Source organism: Arvicanthis niloticus, chromosome 5 (assembly GCF_011762505.2).
Source record: "Arvicanthis niloticus isolate mArvNil1 chromosome 5, mArvNil1.pat.X, whole genome shotgun sequence".
Lineage (NCBI taxonomy): Eukaryota > Metazoa > Chordata > Mammalia > Rodentia > Muridae > Arvicanthis > Arvicanthis niloticus.
This window is the reverse complement of record NC_047662.1, coordinates 22,869,588-22,889,947: the sequence shown is the minus strand read 5'-3', so window position 1 is coordinate 22,889,947 and position 20,360 is coordinate 22,869,588. Positions and strand designations below refer to the sequence as shown.

The window sequence follows — 20,360 nt, the reverse complement described above, 5'->3', positions numbered from 1 at the left end:
GTTCCCTCAAAGTCCCCTGGCAGGTCTTTTACATGTGTGGGGTCTCCATGTATGTGCTTACTCATGTGTATGGGTGAGCTAGCCCATGCAGGCATGTATAGAGGCTAGTGATTGACACTGGGACATCTTCCTCAGTTGTTTCTTCATCTTTGAGACAAGGCTTCTTTTTTTTGTTTTGTTTTTGTTTTTCCAGACAGGGTTTCTCTGTGTAGCCCTGGCTGTCCTGGAACTCACTCTGTAGACCAGGCTGGCCTCAAACTCAGAAATCTGCCTGCTCTGCCTCCCAAGTGCTGGGATTAAAGGTGTGTGCCACCACCGCCCGGCTGAGACAAGGCTTCTTGGTGCTTACATTTTCACTAAACTGACTAACCATGGATCTGCCTTTCTCTGCTTTACCTCCAGTACTGGAGTTACAGGGACTGGCCTAACTATCTGTCACATGAGTGCTGAGGACGGGAAATCTGGTCCTTGTGCTTCACAGAAACCCCTGAGCACTGCTAGAAGAGATAAGGTTCAAACCTTCATCACAAGTAGACTAGCTCAGAGAAGAAATGTGCTCAGGGTGCCCAGGCACGTTGCAGCAGAGCTTGACATCAAGGTCTCTACCCACACATCCTTTCTAACAGACCAAGACCCCAGCCCAGAAGGGCCATCTCCCTAGAGTGTGAGTCACAGTCAGCAGAGACACTTCACAGATACAGAGGTTCTCTTTCTATCACCTCACCTCTACAGTAAGGGAAATATCACCTTTGCCTATGTGTGTTGGGGCCAACAAAACAACACATGGATAGAGGACAGGGCTGACTCAGAGTTTCCCAGGTATGCTTGTTTGGAAGAACCACTTGGGGTACCCTCACCTGGTGATGCTGCTTCATGCATCAGTAGCAGCTGTATTAATAGTGAGTGTGCTGCATGATTCTGAGAACCTAAGACCAGGCCAGCAGAGGCTCACTAATGCTTCTGTCCCCAACACGAAGAGGATACCAAGACTGATCCGCTGCAGGTGGTGTGAGCCTCCACTCTGTGCTGGTCCTCAAAGCACCTCTCTTCCATCAGAACCAGATTCCTAGGCACACATGACAATTGAGACATGTTGCTGACCTACTTTGGGGAGACAGTTTGAGCAGAAGACACTTAGTCTTAGCTACTGACAATGTCTTTCTGTGCTTAGACTGAAGAATCTGGAGCTCACTGCAGTGGAAGGATCTGACGTCCATGTGAGGATGCTGGCAGCCCCTATCAATCCATCTGACATAAATATGATCCAAGGTAACCTTGGTCTCTGCAGCTTATGGTAATTGGCTCAGCAGCTACTGCCTTTTTGCTCCTCCTCAGGTAGGGTATGAAATGCTCAGATTAGCAGTGGCTGTCCTCTAGAGGAGCGGTATGCACAGTTTCAGCTCCTCTCTGGCCAACCTCTAAGCATGAGGCTCTGTGGGTTGGTAGAATTGTAGTGGTGGTAGGCCCACCCTTCTGAAGAGCCTGTGACATGCTAGACTCCTTTCTTACTTGACCTTGTCCTTGTAGCAATCCTGTGCCCAAAGAGTTTAAACTCCTGCATAGTCAAGGAAGCAAAAGGCCAGAGCTTGGTTAAGTAGACAGCTTGTGAGGGCAGGTCCCTGATGAGCTCAAATGTGACTGACTACAAAGTCTATGTCCTCCTGTCTTAGCCAAACCTGGCAGCATGACTGTATTACTTTCTGTTACCATGATAAAACACCATAAGCAAAACAACTTATAGAAGAAAGTTTTGTTTCAACATATGTTACCACAGAGTCTGTAATGGCTCAGCACAGGCACAGTGGCATAAGCAGGGAGCTGAGGGCTCATGTCTTGAACCCATAGAGCAAGCACTAGAAATGGCACAAAGTCTTCAAAGTGCCTTGAAGATTGAATTCTACCCTCATCAACACACTTTCTCAGCAAGACCACATCCCCTAGACCTCCTCAGAAAGTGTCACCAGCTCGGGATCAAGTGTTCAAATACATGAGTCTGCGGATGACACTTTTATCTAAATCACACATTTACATTCTGACTTCTCTTCCAGGGAACTATGGCCTCCTTCCCAAGCTGCCTGCTGTTGGCGGGAATGAAGGTGTTGGACAAGTGATAGCAGTGGGCAGCAGTGTGTCTGGATTGAAGCCAGGAGATTGGGTGATCCCAGCAAATGCTGGTTTGGGTAAGTGTCCTCAGGTATGAGCAGCCATTTATTTTTCCATGTGGAGTTGAATTCTGTCTGTTGTGCTCTGGAGGGACATACCTATGTGTACATCTCCTTGACTCCCTGCTGATTCGAGCTTTGAGTATCTGATTCCTTACATCCTTGAGTCTTTGCTGTAAGGTTTGATGCAGATTACAAGTAAGGTTGGCCCTGTCCTCCAGAAGGCTCAAATCTGACTAAGGTGTCAGGAAGGGAGTACCCCAAGGCCACAGGAAGCAGAAGTAATTGTGGCTTGTCTGACAGAGATGTTTGTGAGGAAACTCCAAGTGAGATTGTGGCAGTCATTAGAACAGGTCTGTGGTGGAAGAAGCTGTTAGGCAGAGACAGCCAAAAGGCATTTCCTGTGGAAGAAGTAAAATGAGCAAACATCAGGTTAAGTTTGGCAAATGGAAAATCCAGTGTGTGTCCTCAGCCAAGCATTTGCCTATGGGAGAGGTTACATAATGAGAAAGAAGGTTCCAGAGGTGGAGTGGGGCCACATGGGGTATGGCCCTGAAGAGCCAAGCTGAGGACAGCATTTTGTGTATATATGGAAAGAAGTCATTAGTGTTCTGCTTCTCAGTTCTTATGTTTTCAAGGCACATCCATTATGCAGACGGATCTTCACGGGAGCCACAAGAGGGTAGTGTTCCCAAGATGAGTGAGGTGGCCTAAGGTTAGGGACACTTCCCCAGAGAATGAAGTGAGGACCACAGGAAAAGAGGAGAGAGCTCTAATAAAGCAGAAGCAGGAAGATAGCATGAACTGCACACAGCAAAAGCAGAGGACTGGCGCCTCTCAGCTTTGCCTGTTGACTTTATTAAGCTGTGTGTGAGAACTGCTTTCTACCCAGGATAAAATGAGCCTGGGACATGAGAGCAGCTTTATCTTCTCAGGCAAGCTGAAGAAATAATTAACCCACATTTTGTTTCTGTTGGCTTTTCTCCCCCAAGACAGGGTAGACCAGGCTAGCCTCAAATTGAATCCACCTGCCTCTAGCTCCCAAGTGATGGGATGAAAAGTGTATGTGCCGTCATACCCTGCTTTTCAAAGATTTGAAGTTTTACTTAATATATATATTACTTATATATTATATACTTAAGTATTTTGCCAGCATATACATTTGTGTAATGCCGGCTGACCGTCTGCCTCACCACTGGGATGCTGGAGCATGCTACCCAAGGGAAGCAGAGTGCAATCCAAGACAGGGCTTCCAGCCTGTGTCCTTCTGGGACAGATGTTGTGGTTCTCAATATCCTGTGTACCCAGACACCATTAGTGGCTTTAAGTGGTCAAGGGTCTGCCCTTCCCCTACTCACCAGGCAGGAAAGGAGTGGCTGAGCCCGAGGCTCTTTAAAACAAAGGCCTTCCCCACCCCCACCCCAGTCCTCGCTTGTCCAAACTGCTTTGTTGTTATGGCCGATGTGAGTGCATACACCTTAGTCAGGGTGAACCAGGCATTAAATATCTTTTGCAGGATTGAATGCCCAGGAAGGGAAGCTCATTGGCTAAAAGCATCTCATTAGCATGGAGAATTCTAGGTTTTATGCTCAGTGGGGTGTCATGGTTATGTTTCAGGACAGGTAGACCCTGGCCAGGAGCTGGTTCCAACACTTGTTCTCAGGTATGAGGTTTCCTGGGGGTTTTGAACCTGCTTCAATCTTACCAGTTCTGTCCATTCCACAAGCATGCAGTGCCCTTGGAGGCCCAAAGAGAATGTCTGATCCCCTGAAACTGGAGTTACATAAAGTTGTGAGCCATCCTGTGTGCTGAGAAGTGAACTCAGATCATCTTGAAGAACAACAGCCAGTGCTCTTAACCACGGAGCCATCTTTCCAACCTGTTTCCTTTAGTTTTTAACTTTAGGGTAGTAAAGGCTGTTCTGTTTGAGATAGCAGATAGCTGTCTAAATTGACTTTCTCAGGTTTACCATTTAGCCTTTTTTCTACTTTTGACCATGAAGGGACACTGTACTACACTTACTGTCATTAGCTTACTCTCCAGCTTCGGGACCAGCTTGAGACCCTACTCTGCTTTGTTGTTCATGTCTACAAAGTAATGACATCCAGGTGAGGATTGCCTATGGAAACTTTAGTGTTTGAATCTTGAGTCTACTTCCCCCGATTCCCTAACACCTGGCCCAGTAGGATGGCAGACAGTATCCACCCAGTCCAGCGTATGAGGATCTGAATCTTGGGAAGCAAAATTTACTCAGACTCAAACACAAAGGGAGAGAGAGCCCAGTGGAGTCTTTTCTCCTGTGTTTCCCACTATACTCTTTGTCAGGACTCTTTGGGCTATGACTTTCAAAGCCGAATTTAAAGTTGCTTTATTATTTTACACCACCATGCATGTAACTGATGAGGATGTGAACACCATAAGCTTTACTCTTTCTTCCAAGGCTTACTCCCAAGTCTGCTATCCTTGATGCCTTTGTACCAAGGAGAGGGGCCTGGGTGTGCAGGGCCTCCTCTCTTACCACCCTGCCTCATCCTGACTCAGGAACCTGGCGGACTGAGGCTGTGTTCAGTGAGGAAGCGATGATTGGAATCCCTAAGGACATCCCTCTCCAGAGTGCTGCCACCCTAGGTGTCAACCCCTGCACAGCCTACAGGATGTTGGTGGACTTTGAACAGCTGCAGCCAGGTAGGAACCTGCAAGGTGGGGGAGCAATGCAGGGTCTTCCCACTGGGGTGCACCAAAATCCTGGCTCAAAGGACTTGGGAACTCCCTGGCATACATGGTGGAGAGAGGGTCCCTGGGGGCAGTGACAGGTTCTAACCTGAGTAGTTCTTACTGCTCTTAAGTAAAAAGATGTTCAGGGGATTCCTAGAAAACACTCCAAAACACACTGTAAGAAGTGCTGGTTCATCTCCCAGAGCTGGGGCTGGAATGCTGTCATTCAGCAAGAATGTGTTGAGCTGTGCTAAGCTTTCAGGACACAAAGCCAGGGGAGACAGACATAGCCACTGTTTTCAATAAAATGCTGAACTTGGTGGGAATAGTTCTGCTCAGCACTTGCACTTGCATGGGTGCCTTTGCAGGCATCCTCCCTGTAAGGGTCACATCTTCAGAGCAATGCAGAAAGGGCTCCTGTTAGGGATTAAGAAGCTAAGCCTCAGACCAACAAGGTCTGACCCAGGCTTCACCTCCCCCACTCACCTTACTGCTCACCCATATGGAACACGGGTGCCAGAGACTCACTACAGTATGTGTAGTCTTCCTTTCATCGTCGAGGGAACACAGACCCAGAGAGGTGAGCTGTTACATGAAACCACTCAGCAAGTAAGCAGCCAGAGTGTCACTGAGTTCTCTGAAAGAAGAGGATAAGTGGGCGCTGGGACAAGCATTTCGTTTGAGAAGTAGGAGCAAGGGAATGGGACAGCGAGACAGGGCAGAGGCAGAGCCCATGAAGGCCACTTACTGCTGTCAGCAGCCTGGCCTCAATCTTGCTAGGGATCCCCTCATGTTCTTCATATGGCACACTGCAGAATTAATCCCAGAAGACTGAAGCCTGGCCAGTTTATTTTTGTTGCTTCTGGGGGCTTTGTCTTGCTTACTGTTCTGGGAATAGAATCGGGGCCTGGGACATGCTGAGCAGTCAGTCTACCACTCACCTCTGGCCCAGCCCAGCCTTCCCACTGTGTGAGGATCTCTCTATACACTCGTGTCTGAGCCACACAGGACTGGGGAAATCACCTACTGATCTTCTCTCATGCCACTGAGGAAACTGAGGCAAGAGCTGCTGGACTATGATAAAATTAGACAGCCACTGACCAAGACCCTCTGCCATGATGGGAGTCCTAGGTGCCTTTGGTAGAGAAAGCCAGGTATGATGAGAGAACTCTGCTGGAGTCCTGGCACAACCAGCACTGGGTGCCTCATCTCATGTCCTGGTCCTGAGGTCACTCCTGATTAGGGCAACACTGTGCTTAATAGAGCCAGACCTTCTGATGCTACCCACTGTGAGTATCAGCAGCCCTCCTCTCCAGGAGGCCAGACAAATTCATGACCTGATCCAAAGCAAGAACAAATGTCACACTGTTCACTAGAACATATGCATAGATGAACACAGATAATGGAAACCAACTTTGGCAGCCCAATACCCATCTTCACTGTCTTTGTTACTATCCTGCATTCCTGTACTCCTCAACTCTAACTGAAACAGATCAATGCTGCTGTCCACCTACACAGTTAGTTAAAAATGCACTAGTAAGTGATAGGTTGGAGCCAAGGCAAATGAGCATTCTTGACCTAGGAGTCTGTCACTAGCTATAGCCCATTCTGCACTGACTCCTGCTGCCTTTCAAAACAGACACTGTTTCCCAGTCAACAGAGCATCTTCCTGCTCATTTGGCTTCAATCAGAGATGCTCTGATAGGTGCTCTCGGGCCTCCTGTTTTTTAAAACTGAAGTTTTAAGAGGACATATGTGGCCTATCTGGTTTAGTTAGTCATTGGTAATGCAGTATGTACACCCGGCTCCACTGTACCCACACTGCCTCTCCCACTGTATAGTACAGTGGTAGAGTACTTGCCTGGCATGCTCAAGTCCCTAGTTCCATCCCTAGCACCACAAAGCAAAAGCAAACATTCTGTAGGGCCCTGGAGCTTCCCATTTCTCTCATATGGCTCTCATCCATTACAAATAATACACAAGGGAGACAGGGATGGCCCTCCCTCTGGACTGAAGGGTATCGATAAACATGGCGCTATGTACAGCTTAGTGTAGAACATGGTTACAGCCTGAGCACTGACGAGATACCAGAGTCCTCTGAGAACAAACAAGAAGGAACCTTGAAGGGCTTCATGAAGGAAGCCACAGTTGAGCTGAACTTAAAAAGGAAAAGAACCAGAAAACCATTTCAAACCAGAGACTCAGCCTCAGCATGGGTCAGTGAGATGACTCAGCATGCAAAGGTGCTTGCCTCTGAGACTGACAGCTTGAGTTCAATCCCTGAACCTACATGGTAGAAAGAGAGAATGCGCTCATAAATAGACAGACAGACAGATAGATACATACATACATACATACATACATACATACATACATACATACATACATAGATACATACATACATACATACATAGGTGGATGGGTGGATGGATGGATGGAACAGAGGACATAAAAATTGGGAAGATGGTCAAAGCAGTGTCTGAAACATAGACAGAGTGGCCAAATCCTGTGGTATAGATGTGGTAGAATGTGAAAAGTATGTTGATAACTGAGTGATAGTTCACAGTATACGAAAGTGCTACTGCTAGGTCCTGCATCTACCCTAGGATCCCAGGCTGGAAGCCCTCAACCCAAGTTTACAGGACTTAACATGATCTCTTCCACAGGGGACTCTGTCATCCAGAATGCGTCCAACAGTGGAGTGGGGCAAGCAGTCATTCAGATCGCCTCAGCCCTTCGCCTAAAGACCATCAATGTGGTCCGAGACAGGTACTGGGAGGCCTAATCCTCATGTCCCTGTGCACACCCACATCTCCACCAGATGGCGCACATGTGTAAGCACAAGTGGCTGGCTGCTGACTTAGAAGCATTCAGCAGGGCAAAAGAAGTCCCTCGTGAAAGTCTGACACAGAGAGATGACAAAAGAGGCAGAGGCAGTCCTTACTGAACAGTCAGGAGTGTTGGAGACTTGACTTAGGGTAACCACAGTTCCACTTGGGAAAGCCTTGGTTTGTACTGTTGTATGAATTCTCCAGCCCTGTCCACTGGCATGTGTACACTAAGCACAGCTGTGAAGGAGGTGGGGCAGGCTTGTGGTCTCTCTTTTACAGATGAGGAAGCTCAAGTTTCCAAGAGAGGAAGCAGCTTGCTCAGGAAGACAAGGCAAGTCAGTAACAGACTTACCTTCTTCCCATTGTCCCCTCCAGTCCCTTTAAACCTCAGTGTGCTCCAGTGTGGCCAAGTCACTTGAGTCTGTTCTTATGAGGGTTGATACTTCCACCTCTGCCTCTGCAGTGGTGATGAAAAAGTGATTCTGTGTGCCTGGGCCAAAGAGTCAGGGCCACTCTACACTAGAGTGTGTACCCTGGAGAGCAAGAGGAAAGAAAGTGGTGTCTGAATAGAACAAGGAAATAGGATGGCTCTTCCCTGGGCACGGATGGCTCTACGGTGTGTGCACTCATAGGCTGTCAGACTATCTCCCAGCCTGGCTTTGTCCAGAGAGGAAACGAGGCAAGATCTGGTAGAGCATGATTAAATGATGTGGACACCTCCTGCTTGAGGTCTGGCTTAACCTCTCTCTATCCCTGTTCTCAAAACAGAAATGTGTCCTCAGGGCTGTGGCAAAGGGCTTATGGGAGCTTGAAGGAGGGAAGTTAGCCAGTGTGACCAAAGCCCTGATTGTGTTTGGTTTCCAGACCTGACATCAAGAAGCTAACTGACAGACTGAAGGATCTAGGAGCTGATTATGTCCTCACAGAGGAGGAGCTAAGGATGCCCGAGACAAAAGCCATCTTCAAGGTACCTAGCTTGGGTCTGGAGAGGTGTGTAAGCTGTTGTTCTTGCAGTCTCAGCACCCATATGGTGACGCACAACCATCCTTAACTCCTGTTCCAAGGGATCTGACACTCTCTTCTGATCTCCACAGGTACCAGGCACACACGTGGTACAGAAATAAACATATAGGCAAAACATTCATATTCACATGCACAAAACAAAGTCTTCAGATTTTTAAAAATAAAAGCCAAGGCACCCAGCTAAGAAGACTTCCTCCTCCATCCCATGCCATTTCCCTGTAATTACAAAATCTGGGTTCCCTGCTCTGCTCTGCAAACCATCTTTTGTTCTGGAAAGGATAAAGCCCATCCAACCTTAGCCTGAGGACAGCATGCTCAGACATGGAAGGAGGCAGAAGCAGACAGACTTTAGGAAAGCCAAGGCCTTAAACATCTGTGGTGTGCTCCATCAACCCACATGGCAGGTGTGAGTCAGAGCTGGAAAAGGGTCTGAGGAAACTAAGGCATGGAGAGAGAAGGAAGGAGAGAAACTCCTAAGCCTCTGCCTCACATTTACTTGACATCCCTTTGTAGAAAAGCTCTACAGAGTATCTGACATAGATGCTGGATAGATGAGGAGACACCAGCCTCAACCACATTATCACAAAGTGTTGAGGCTGGTCCCCATCACTCTGAACTCAAAGCCTGAACCTCTTCAGAGCATCCACCCCAGCAGACCCAGTCTGAGGCCTTTTGCACTAAAGCATATGGAAGAACCACATACCCATTGTTGAGAACGTTTGCCTGGATAGCATTGCTGAAGTAGAGGTCAGCCTGTCGGGTGTAAACTGCTCCTTGACACGGAGCGGAGATGCTCCTTGTCTGTGCTTCCCAAAGCCCTGGGATGGACAAGAGGATAAAACTGCTGAAGCCCTTCCCAGTCAGACAACAAACAAGCCCAAAGTCATGTACATGCCACCTCCTTCTCTTCTAACTCAGCCCTCGGGCCTCACAGTGCTGCTCATAGCAGCTTCAAACCGCACATGCACCCTCACTGTAGCTTCCTTACTTTCAGGACCTGCCGCTGCCCCGACTGGCTCTCAACTGTGTTGGTGGGAAGAGTTCCACAGAGCTGCTCCGGCACCTAGCGTAAGTCCCTCAGCCTGCAGGTCTCCATTAGGAGGGCTGTCTAGTGACAGGTTTGAGTGTAGGCCAGGGTAGCAGGATGCTACCGCTCTCTGGCCTGAGCTGTCCAGCCTCTTTTATGTGATGAGAAGCCGAGCCAGCCTTTTCTCCTCCCAGGAACCCAGGAGTCATCACCTTCTGGCTTCCTAAAAAGTCACTCAGTCTGAACTAAGTGGCTTTGAAATTGTTTTACTGTCTTTTAAAACTAGAATTGATATGGAAGAAATACTACACCTGTTACAAGATATTTCAAAACATATAAAAGTCCTAAGGTGGGTCTGGAGAGATGGCTCAGTGGTTAAGAGCACTGACTGCTCTTCCAGAGGTTCTGAGTTCAATTCCCAGCAACCACATGGTGGCTCACGTGTCTGAAGACAGCGACAGTGTACTCATGCACATTAAATAAATAAATAAATAAATAAATAAATAAATAAATAAATAAATAAATAACTTTAAAAAAAAAGTGCTGAGGGCCCAGGAGAGATGGGCATTCTGTCAACCCCCACCCACTGCAGAGAAGCTCCACTCACGGTGTGCTGTTCTCTGACCAGAGGACACCTAAGAAATACTTCCCAGCTAGAACGTGGCCCCCACAGTGTCTCAGCCAGCACCACAAGCTCCGAGCTTATGGTTAGAGAGGTGGCTAAGCTGCTGAGCTAGCACATAGACTGGGCCAGCTACACGGCTATGTGGAGAGCCAGCCTCTGCAGTGGCTGCCATGCCATCTACAGCCGTAGACAGGGCTTGCTATTCCGCTATTCCGGATTCCTGTTTTGCTTTCCTTTTGGTTCTGAGGATTGAGCCCAGGGCCTCAGGCATGCCAAAGCACATGTCCCATCACTGAGCTATGTCCCCATTCCTCATCTTCATTTGATACTTTAAAAAATGAAGCCCAGAAAGCACAATCACTTCATTCAAGGTGCAGTTGACAAGACAGCAAGGGTTGACCCCGAGTTTTCATAATACAGAACACCCCAGTCAGGCAGCGAGCAGCCTGTGAGGCTGACTGCATTCTCCATGCAGTTGTCAAAGGAAGAAGTGGTCACAGTGTGGGCACTGACATTAGAAGGACTGGGTTCAAACCCTAGCTCTGCTACCTTCTAGCTGTAGACCTGTGAAGAGTTAGGCAAAGCATGAAGACCAAGCCTTAGTCTCCTCAGCTCTGAAGTGAGTGTAAGAGATATGATTTTACCTCTGCTGCATAGTGTAAGGGACAGTGAGCTGATGTAGACATGACGGGCTTCAGCTCTGTCCTACAGAACAGACATCAGTCTCCCCTGATGTTACTCTGATAATTCATGGAGACAGTACAGGTAGCATGCTTAGAGCTGTGTCTGCTATAAGGAGAGAGGGCTGGCTTCCATTAGGGACTTATTTCTTGAGTGAGAACCATCTGAGGGGAATTTAAGGCCAAATTAAGCCATGCTTGTGAGGCACCCCTGTAATCTTAGTGCTCTTACTATGGCCTAAGGAACCTGGCCTTGAGTTCTGTCCAGAAAATTCAACAGCAGCAGCACAGAGCCACAGCCTACCTGGGTGTGGTGAAGAAGTGGTTTCCCAGCCTTGGATCATCATCTTGATTATCTAAAGCATGAGAATGTGTGTCTGTTATTTGGTTTCCAGTCAGGGTATCTCTATATTAAGTTCAAGCTGGCCTTGAACTTAATCCTCCTCACCCCCAACTGCTGAGACTGTTGGCTTGTACTCCATGCCTATATTTGCTTGCTTGCTTGCTTGCTTGCTTGCTTGCTTGCTTGCTTGCTTGCTTGCATTAAGACAGTCTCACTGAACCCTGGCAGGCCTGGAACTTGCTGTGTGGAAGGCTTGCCTCCAATCAAATCAATCTGCCTCTCAAGGTTGGGATTAAAAGTATATGCCACCATGCCCAGTATATGTGATATTCAGTCCCTGCCTCTAATTCTTTAAGTCAGAGGTTAAAACTGAGAAAATATATATTTTTTATGCCTCCCCAGTGATTTAGAGAGCCAGTATTGGTTCCTATAAGTGCCTTAGCAAGTTCCTTAGGCCATGGTAGGTTCTGTCTTTACCTGCACCAACTCTTCATTCTCTGGACTCTACAGGCCTGGAGGAACCATGGTGACCTATGGGGGAATGGCCAAGCAGCCTGTAACAGCCTCTATGGTAAGCTGGGGATACCTGCAGACCAGGGCTTAGCTTCCTCTTTTTATGTACTGACTGCAGTTGTCTAAATTTGAGGGATCTATACCTGAAGCAATGCTTTAAGTTCTAGTACTCAGAGCCTCAGTGCATCTTTCTGTGCCTACAGAGTCTGCTCATTTTTAAGGACCTCAAACTTCGGGGCTTTTGGTTGTCCCAGTGGAAGAAGAACCACAGTCCAGGTAAGTGGCTGATGACCTTAATACCAAGAGGCATAGTGTAGAGCCTAGTATGGCTGCAGAGTGACCAGCTGCTCTAAAACCTCAAAGTGAATAGGTCCTCAACCTCAACAGGATTAAGGACCTTACCATAGTTTACCATAGTCACATCAACAGATCACTTCTAGATGGAGCCAGCTGGTCCTTGGCACAGAGTCTAGTGAGATGGACCAGTCCTTGTTCTGAGGAGCTGACTGGGTACAGTGGTATATATTTGTAATCCCAGCCCTCAAGAGGCTTAGGTGGGAGGGTTATGAGTTCAGGGCCATCCTTAGTTATGTAAATAGATGCTGTTTCAAAAAAAGAAGAAAAAAAAAAAACCAGAAAATAAAATAAAAACCCAAACCACTCAGTTCACATGGTGCTTTCAGCATCAGCAGATAGATTGAGGTGGGCCTGGCCTAGCTGGGAACTGTGGTTAGTCACTGAATCTCTGCCTTGGTTTAAACATTTTTGGTTCTAACACTTCTGAGCCATTTGACAGACGAGAAAACTGAGGTTCAGAGCCACTAAGTCAATTACTCAACACTATCCCATCTCTGGGATGGAGCTGCTAGAGTAAGCTTAGGCCTCTGACTGCTACGGCCCAGCTCCCCAGATGAGGAGCCAAGGCTGAGACTGAAGACTGACATGGACTTGGCTGAAGGGAAGTGGTGGCATGCACCTCTGTTCTGATCAGGAGACTGAGGGGAAGGGCTAGGGGTGATTTGATTAAATGCTTGCCAAGCAAGCTTAGAACCTGAGTTCAGACCCCCAGTATCCACATAAAAAGCCTGTAACCCAGGACTACAAGGAGAGAGGAGAGAGGAAAAGGTAAAGTAACCCAGCCTATAGCCAAATCAAAAAAACATCAGGTTTACTGAGAGACTGTCTCAAAAAAGAGGGGGGTGGGGGGGGAGTCCTGAGAATGTTGGTGTACACTTTTAATCCCAGCACTTGAGAAGCAGAGGCAGGCAGAGCTCCATGAGTTCCTGGCCACTCAGCCATACATCGAAAGATCTTGTCTATAAATAAGAAATGTGACTGAGGGAAGACACCTCAATCAATATGTAGTCTCACCTACACACATATACACTTAGAAGTGCATATACTACACCCAAAGTAAACATTTAAAGAGAGCAAAACCCACTACCACACAAGAAAGGCAGGTTCTGACACCTGGAGGATGAAGTCTGGTCTTAGACTGAGAGAGCAGGTTCTGACTGGATTACAAAAGGCCTAACAGGTTTGAGTTTGAAGATAACTAGGGAGCCAGCATGGTAGTTGTTTGTTTGTTTGTTTGTTTGCTTTGTTTTGTTTTATGGTGTGTGTATGTGTTTCAAGACAGGGTCTCACTATGTAGCTCTGGCTGTCCTAGAATTCACTGTGTAGACCAGGCTAACTTAGAACTCAGAGATCCACCTGCATCTGCCTCCCAAGAGCTAGGAGTAAAGGCGTGCACCACTATGCCTGCCAGCACAGTGTTCTAATCCGGAAGTAGGATTAAATTTGAAGGTTGAGTTTATTTGCATTAAAAAAAAACTTCTCCAGGCTGGAGAGATGGCTCAGCAGTTAAGAGCACTGACTGCTCTTCCAGAGGTCTGGAGTTCAATTACCAGCAACCATCTGTATAGTGGGATCTGATGATGCCCTCTTCTGGTGTGTCTGAAGACAGCTATAGAAAATAAATAAATCTTTAAAAAAAGAAAAATACGGCCGGGCGTGGTGGCGCACGCCTTTAATCCCAGCACTTGGGAGGCAGAGGCAGGCGGATTTCTGAGTTCGAGGCCAGCCTGGTCTACACAGTGAGTTCCAGGACAGCCAGGGCTATACAGAGAAACCCTGTCTCGAAAAACCAAAAAAAAAAAAAAAAAAAAAAAAAAAAAAGAAAAAAAAAAGAAAGAAAGAAAAATACTTCACAGCCTAGGCCTTCACTTCAATTCCTGTACTATATGTGGCCCTCAGCAAGAGGCAGACCCAGGAAGGAAGAGCGGCTGCCTCAGTTGAGGAGTCTGGTGGAAGTCCAGGCTCTGTCAGAGAGCGTTTCCTCATCTGCTGGTGCCCTCAAGCTATGTGCCAAGTAGTCTGCCTTCCTGGCCTCTGGCTTCCTCAGTTCAGTAATGCTGTCCTAGCCACCATTTAGGCTCTTCACCAGTCCTGTCCTGTGGATGAGCCACTATAACCTTCACTGAGAAGGGTAGTAGTCACTGCCCACCTCCAGTTCCTAGGATTATTCTTCATAATTGTGTCTCGTGTTGGCACTCAGCCATTTCACTAGACCTCACCTGTTGTTCCTTGTCTGACTTGCACCTCCTGCAGAGGAGTTCAAGGAGCTGATTCTCATTCTCTGCAACCTCATCCGCCAAGGCCAGCTTACAGCCCCTGCCTGCTCTGAGGTTCCACTGCAGGACTATCAGCAGGCTTTGGAAGCCTCCATGAAGCCTTTTGTGTCTTCAAAGCAGATTCTTACCATGTGAGTACTCCAGAGGACCAGGAGGAGAGCAGGAGAGGCAGGCCAGCAAGACTGTCTCTCCAAGAGGACCCCAGCCTTCCCATCCTTCCCAGCCTTACTGCCTCTTCCTACCAGGAGGGTGGAAGGCCAACCCCAGGGTCCCTAATAAACCCTGAACTTCTGGAGTAGAGGATGAGTATAGTCACACCTGTGGAGGAATGATATGCGCCTGCCCCGCCTCTCCACCTGTTGTCCAGTCGCTGCCTGACCACCCTGAAAGCAGAGTCTATGAGATTGCTGCCAAGTGCAGAAGTCACTCTCTGCCCTCAGCAGCATGAGCCCTAGAGTCTGGCAGAAAGGGAAAGGTTGTTAACTTCTCTTGGAGTATGTGGCTCTGTCCAAGGCAAAGGGATCTGCTGCCTAGAAGGTGAGTGGCAGGCTGAGATCACTAAAGCTTAAGAGACACAGGACAGCAGGTGTCTAGGCCACCTTCTGTTGTAACTAAGAAATTAAACATCATACCTGCGGTTCTCAGCCAGGGGCATTTATAACCCCAGGGGGGCCATTTTTTGCTAGCACAGCTTGGGGAAGGAGTTATTTGTCTCAACTGGGCAGAGATCAATACTGTTAAATATTTTACAGCCAGTTATAACACACACATGCAATTCCAGCAATCGGGAGGCTTAAGTCAGGTGGATTGCCACACACTGGCAGCCAGCTTGGGCTATACACCAAGCCTGTGTCTCACACAATTTTCTTACAAAGGCTACCAGGGTATAGCTTAGAGATAAGAGTGCTCATATAGCAGGCATCAGGCCTTGGGTTCCATTCCAGTAACTGTTAAAAGGACAAATACATTGCACAGGACCAACGCCTACAAAGAATCATCCTGCCCAAATGTTCCTAGTGCTGCTATTGAGAACACCTGTATTAAACCCTAACTGGAGCCACCATGACTGGTGCTAAGCAGAAGGCATGCAGAGCTGCCAACACCCGAGGTCTGGGCAAGGCTTGTTTGAGGTACCAGTTGACTGGTTGATTGAAAAATAAGTTGGTTTCATCTGAGCAAGAAGTTCAACTTTCAAATGTTTGCTTCATGGTCACTTTGCCCAAAGCACAACCTGAGATTGTCTTTGTCAGCTGACCCTCTGTACCTTCAACTGAGATCCTTGTTCAGGGAGCAGTTATAGAGCATCCAAAGCTAGCAATGAAGGGTATGCTAACCCTCCAGTGGTTTAGCCTGCAAAGAGACCATTCAGTGGTAAGGGCCAAGCTGTGAGGGATAGAGGCTCATCAAGGGAGGATTCCTAGACGCAGCGTTCTTTGAGGCAGTGTTGCTTTCGGAATCCTGAAGTCCAAGTAGGGAAATGTTGTCCAAGCAAAGCCAGCAGCTAGTGTGAATTTGGATGTCAGAGGCCTTGAGAAACTGCTACCAGAAGAGTGAAGCTATTGCCTAGAGCTTGCGCAAAGGTGGGAACAGATTGCATGGGTCAGATCGAAGAGATTCTGTAGGTTAGAACCTGCATGAGAACAAGAAATTTCAAGACAAGAGTAATAATCACAGGCTGGGGGTCCGGGGATTGGGGGGGTGGGGGCAGGGAAGAGTATGATTGCACACCAGTGTGTACACATGATCCAGCTTAACTGGCCTGCCTCTGGGAGCATTTGTGCTCTCTAGAGGAAAGGACTGCTTCAGCCCTAGGCTGGGGCAGGTTGGCAGGTGCCTGCTGGGAAAAATGTGCTACCTCGTGCACCTGGGCTCAGGTTCAGCTTCACCCTGGTCCTGTGCCCTGGTCTGTCCTCTAGGCTGCCAGTGTTTTGTACCAAACGTACACGTGGACAAGTGAGCAAGCCTAAGAGGACAGGGAGGCAGCCCAGGGCAACAGGAATAAAAGGCAGGATTTGGGGGAGTCACAAAGTTGGGGGTTTCAGCAAGCAACCATAGTAAGGGAGGCCCTGTTCCAATAACAAGATGGCAGATGCAAAGGAGGAGGAAACCACTCCAGGAAGAACAGTGAGAGGAACTGCACTGTGTCCTGGGTATGAGCCTTGGTCTTTATCTATTCAGGAAGGGAAGACATATGGCAGGACACAGACTAGATAAGCAAAGTTAGAGCTCTGGTACTTAGGCGGAGCCTTGTTTCCCCCAAACATCCATTCTGTTAAAACTTGGAGCCTTTAGGTGTGCACATAGTGGGCTATAACCAATGTCCTTGCTAGTCTCCCTTGCAACAAGGTTGACCAGCGTGATATGACAGGTGTTGGGTGCCAGTATCTTAAAACCTTGTTCAAATGTAGCTGCTATGCAGTCTTTTTCTCCCCCTTTACCTGTTCCCACTGGTTCTCAAACATGATTCTTGGAGTGTACACAGCTGTGTTTGACCTTGGCAAGAATGACACAAGGTCAGAGGATCCTAGGATCTGCACACAGACACAGAGACCCCAAATGCCTAACTCAGAATCTCAGCCTCTTCTCTTGTGTGTTTAACTTATGAGCCTGATTATAAGTGATGACACTCAGTGATTTACCTGGAACTGAGCCAAGCTGCAGCAAAGGGTGGTGTAGCAGGTCAGGATTCTCAGTCAAGAGATTTGAGGGGACAACAAATCAGACAACTGAGCAGAGGCACAGGCTTTGGAAAGCTCCTCTGGCAGCACTCAGGGACAATTGCAAGGGAAGAAGCTAAAGATGAATCAAGGAAAAATTCCCAGGCTTCTGAATTTCAGAGAAGTAAATTCCCCAGCACAGTCCCACACAGCTAAATTCTAAAGACCAGTTAATGGGTACCGACACTTCAGAAGCTAGAGGGAAAACAGATAAAAAGAGAACTGACTTCCAGTGCCTCATTCATGCTATATAAAGCAGGACATAGCTGTGGAACTTGAGGGTCGCCCTTCAGGCCCACTGAGTAAAACACACCCTTTGTAAATGGAGCCCTAGGTTCCCAAGATAAAAGACAAATAGCCATGACCTTCTAAAAACAAAGCTGGAGCACACCTGCTGCCTACTTTGGCTCTGCCTCCATGTCCTCTCCTGGGAGCATCCACCCCACAACTCCATGGCCTCTGCCACAATATTGATGAGTACCTGTGTCCTCATGGGAAGACAGGCCCAGGAGAAAAATGTGTGTTCCAGTCATCACTATCCTTGTCTTGAAGGGATTAGCAATAACCACAATGCTTCCTGCCAGACCCCATGCCACATACCATGCACAGGGTACAGCACCTCTTGGAACCACTGCAAATGGTTCATCAAAAGAAACATAAGACCTCAAAATGAGAAAATCTTTGAACTATAATATAAAATTGGGGGTGCTGGTAATCCTGTTTATTTATGGCCAAACACCAGTGTGTCATAAAAGTCTGAGGACCTGAGTTAAATCCCTGAATCACACTGTGAAAGACAGAAGCACTTCCTTTTTGTTTGTTTGTTTGTTTTGTTTTGTTTTGTTTTTTGAGACAGGGTTTTTCCTGTGTAGCCCTTGGCTGTCCTGGAACTCACTCTGTAGACCAGGCTGGCCTCTAACTCAGAAATCCGCCTGCCTCTGCCTCCCAAGTGCTGGGATTAAAGGTGTGCGTCACCACTGCCCGGCCGGAAAGCACTTCCTTAAAGTTGTCTCCTGACCTCTGCCAGTGCATTCACACACATGCACACAACAAGAAACATGGCAATGCCAAAAGTCAACACGCTGGTGAAATGCCTGCAATTCATTTGGCAAGCTGATTTTCCTAGTCTATAGTGAGCTATAAATCAAGTAAAATGGACAAAGAATAAAACACAAAGGAAAACTTGTCAAAGTGTGCATGCTATGTGTGTACAGGTGCCCTGAGGCTAGAAGAGGGCATGAAAGACATGAAGAGAGGCTGGCTCTCTCAAAATAAGATCATTGCAAACCAGATGGACAGGAGGATACCTCTTCACTGGGTTGACAAACTTCAAGACAGGGTTTCTCTGTGTAGCCTTAGCTGCACTAGAACTTGCTCTAGGCTGGCCTAGAACTCAGCAATCTGCCCGCCTCTGCCTCCTGAGTGCTAGGATTAAAGGCATGGGCCACCATGACCTGGCTAGATCAAAAATATTTGACAACATGTTGAATATTTGAGACCCAACAGCTACCAAGTTACACATGTTGAAGCAGGCATTGTGATGAATGCCGGCAACCCTCAGCACTTGGGAAGCTGAGGCAAGAGAGCTGCTGTAAATTCAAGGCTATTCAGTAAGCTAAGGGGCTCTCAGACTCCCTAAGTAAAATGCCCATCCATACCCTTTAACCTAAGATTGCTACTTCCAAATTCTGTGTGTCTAGGTGCTGCTAGACAAGTGTTCTGCCAGAGATATGTCCTTAATGATATTCCCATTTCCAGGGTAGATCCTACTTGAATATATATTGTCACTTGAATATTCATGGCCACTGATTGTGGCAATTCTAAAAACCAAAGGTTGGACCCTGTCTCAATCCTTCACTAGAATAGTGACTATGTAAGTTACTGTGTATTAAAAAGTGAGACAAAACGGTCCTGAGTGCCTTTCATATGCTTCTGAAATGATTTCTAAAACATAGTGAAACAAAAATCAGGTGTGATGCACACCTGCAATCACAGTTCTTAGAAGGCTTTTACAGGTTAGTTCAAGGCCATTGGACATAAAAAGTTCTTTAAAAAGAAACGCCATGTTAACTTCTAAAGGAATACTTAAGAAACTGCCTCTAGAAAGGAAAGCAGAAGATGCAGAAGAGAAAACCTTACACTGCAGTTAAATTGGAAATGCAGTAAAGAAACTAAACCTTTCAGTGACTCTTGGGTAAAGCTGAAAAGGAACCAATCATTACTGAGCTCCCACATGCCCCAGAACAGTCCATTACATTTGACTATTCTGGCAATACACTGAACATCTATAGATTATAATCGCGAAAGTTAGAAGTTTTTTTCTGAGCTGGCAGAGATGGGTACAACTTTAATCCCAGCGTTTGGGAAGCAGGCAGGTTTGAAGCCAGCCTGGTCCACAGAGGGAGTTCCAGGACAGCCAGGGCTATACAGAAAAACCCTGTCTCAAAACAAAATAAATTTTTTCTGTCGTGCTTAATCTAACTGCAAGGAACTAAACTGAGTGGACATAGTGGCACATGCTTTTAATTCCAGCACTCTGTAGGCAGTGGCAGGCAGAGTTCAAGGCCAGCCTAGTCTACAGAGCTATTTTTTAGGATGGTCAGAGCTTTAAGGAGACCTTGTATCAAAAATAAAACAAAACAAAAAATTAAATCGGAGATGTAACTCAGAGGTAGAGCAGTTGTTAACATCCGTGTGGCCCTGGGTTCGGTCCACAACACCGCAAAATATACGGAACCATTTATTTGAACACTTTTACATACCTAGTATCGACATTGTCGAGACAACCCTGAAAGTACAAGGCAGATAAAAGAGGCTCCAAGACCCGAGAGAAAAGAAAAGAAGACCAAGGTCAAGGGCCACTAACTTCCCACAGGGACGTTTACCGCAAATCGCTCCATAACAGACTCCTAGAGCAAAGGACAAAGACGGGAACACCCGCTCAGCGCGTACCCGCGAGGGCACTTCCGGGGGAAGTGCCGATGCCACCGCGAGCTCTCGAGAAGACGTGCCGCAGCTGTCGCTCACTCGGCCAGGTCCCGCCCCGCGCCGGCGCGCCTCCAGGATAGCCCCTCCCCCGACCCTGGCCAGG

At 47.4% G+C, this 20,360-nt stretch overlaps 2 protein-coding genes and 1 long non-coding RNA gene across 5 annotated transcripts in view; 1 reads left to right on the top strand and 2 right to left on the bottom strand.

Moving 5' to 3' along the window:
* Mecr (mitochondrial trans-2-enoyl-CoA reductase) overlaps positions 1-14,850 on the top strand; it is a 26,579-nt gene extending 11,729 nt beyond the window's left edge. The window contains exons 2-11 of one of the 2 annotated variants that reach the window (XM_076934106.1): positions 403-511; positions 1,179-1,269; positions 2,049-2,180; positions 4,704-4,847; positions 7,544-7,646; positions 8,573-8,675; positions 9,726-9,799; positions 11,917-11,977; positions 12,123-12,195; positions 14,530-14,850. In XM_076934106.1, the coding sequence (XP_076790221.1) occupies positions 403-511; positions 1,179-1,269; positions 2,049-2,180; positions 4,704-4,847; positions 7,544-7,646; positions 8,573-8,675; positions 9,726-9,799; positions 11,917-11,977; positions 12,123-12,195; positions 14,530-14,687 (1,048 nt within the window). In that variant the 3' untranslated portion in view covers positions 14,688-14,850. Of the gene's footprint in view, positions 1-402; positions 512-1,171; positions 1,270-2,048; positions 2,181-4,703; positions 4,848-7,543; positions 7,647-8,572; positions 8,676-9,725; positions 9,800-11,916; positions 11,978-12,122; positions 12,196-14,529 lie in introns of both variants that reach the window. The other variant, XM_034501581.2, reaches the window with a different exon arrangement.
* Positions 1-20,360, bottom strand: part of Ptpru (protein tyrosine phosphatase receptor type U) — a 110,454-nt gene extending 90,094 nt beyond the window's left edge. The window contains exon 1 of one of the 2 annotated variants that reach the window (XM_076934076.1): positions 20,222-20,360. The gene's annotated coding sequence lies outside the window, so the exon portion shown is untranslated. The remainder of the gene's footprint in view (positions 1-20,221) is intronic. The other variant, XM_076934077.1, reaches the window with a different exon arrangement.
* On the bottom strand, positions 200-20,255 carry LOC143442333 (uncharacterized). The gene is made up of 5 exons (XR_013110409.1): positions 20,155-20,255; positions 11,368-11,419; positions 9,435-9,549; positions 5,364-5,514; positions 200-2,563 (listed from the first exon to the last, which is right to left on the bottom strand). It is a non-coding gene; the product is annotated as an uncharacterized LOC143442333 (long non-coding RNA).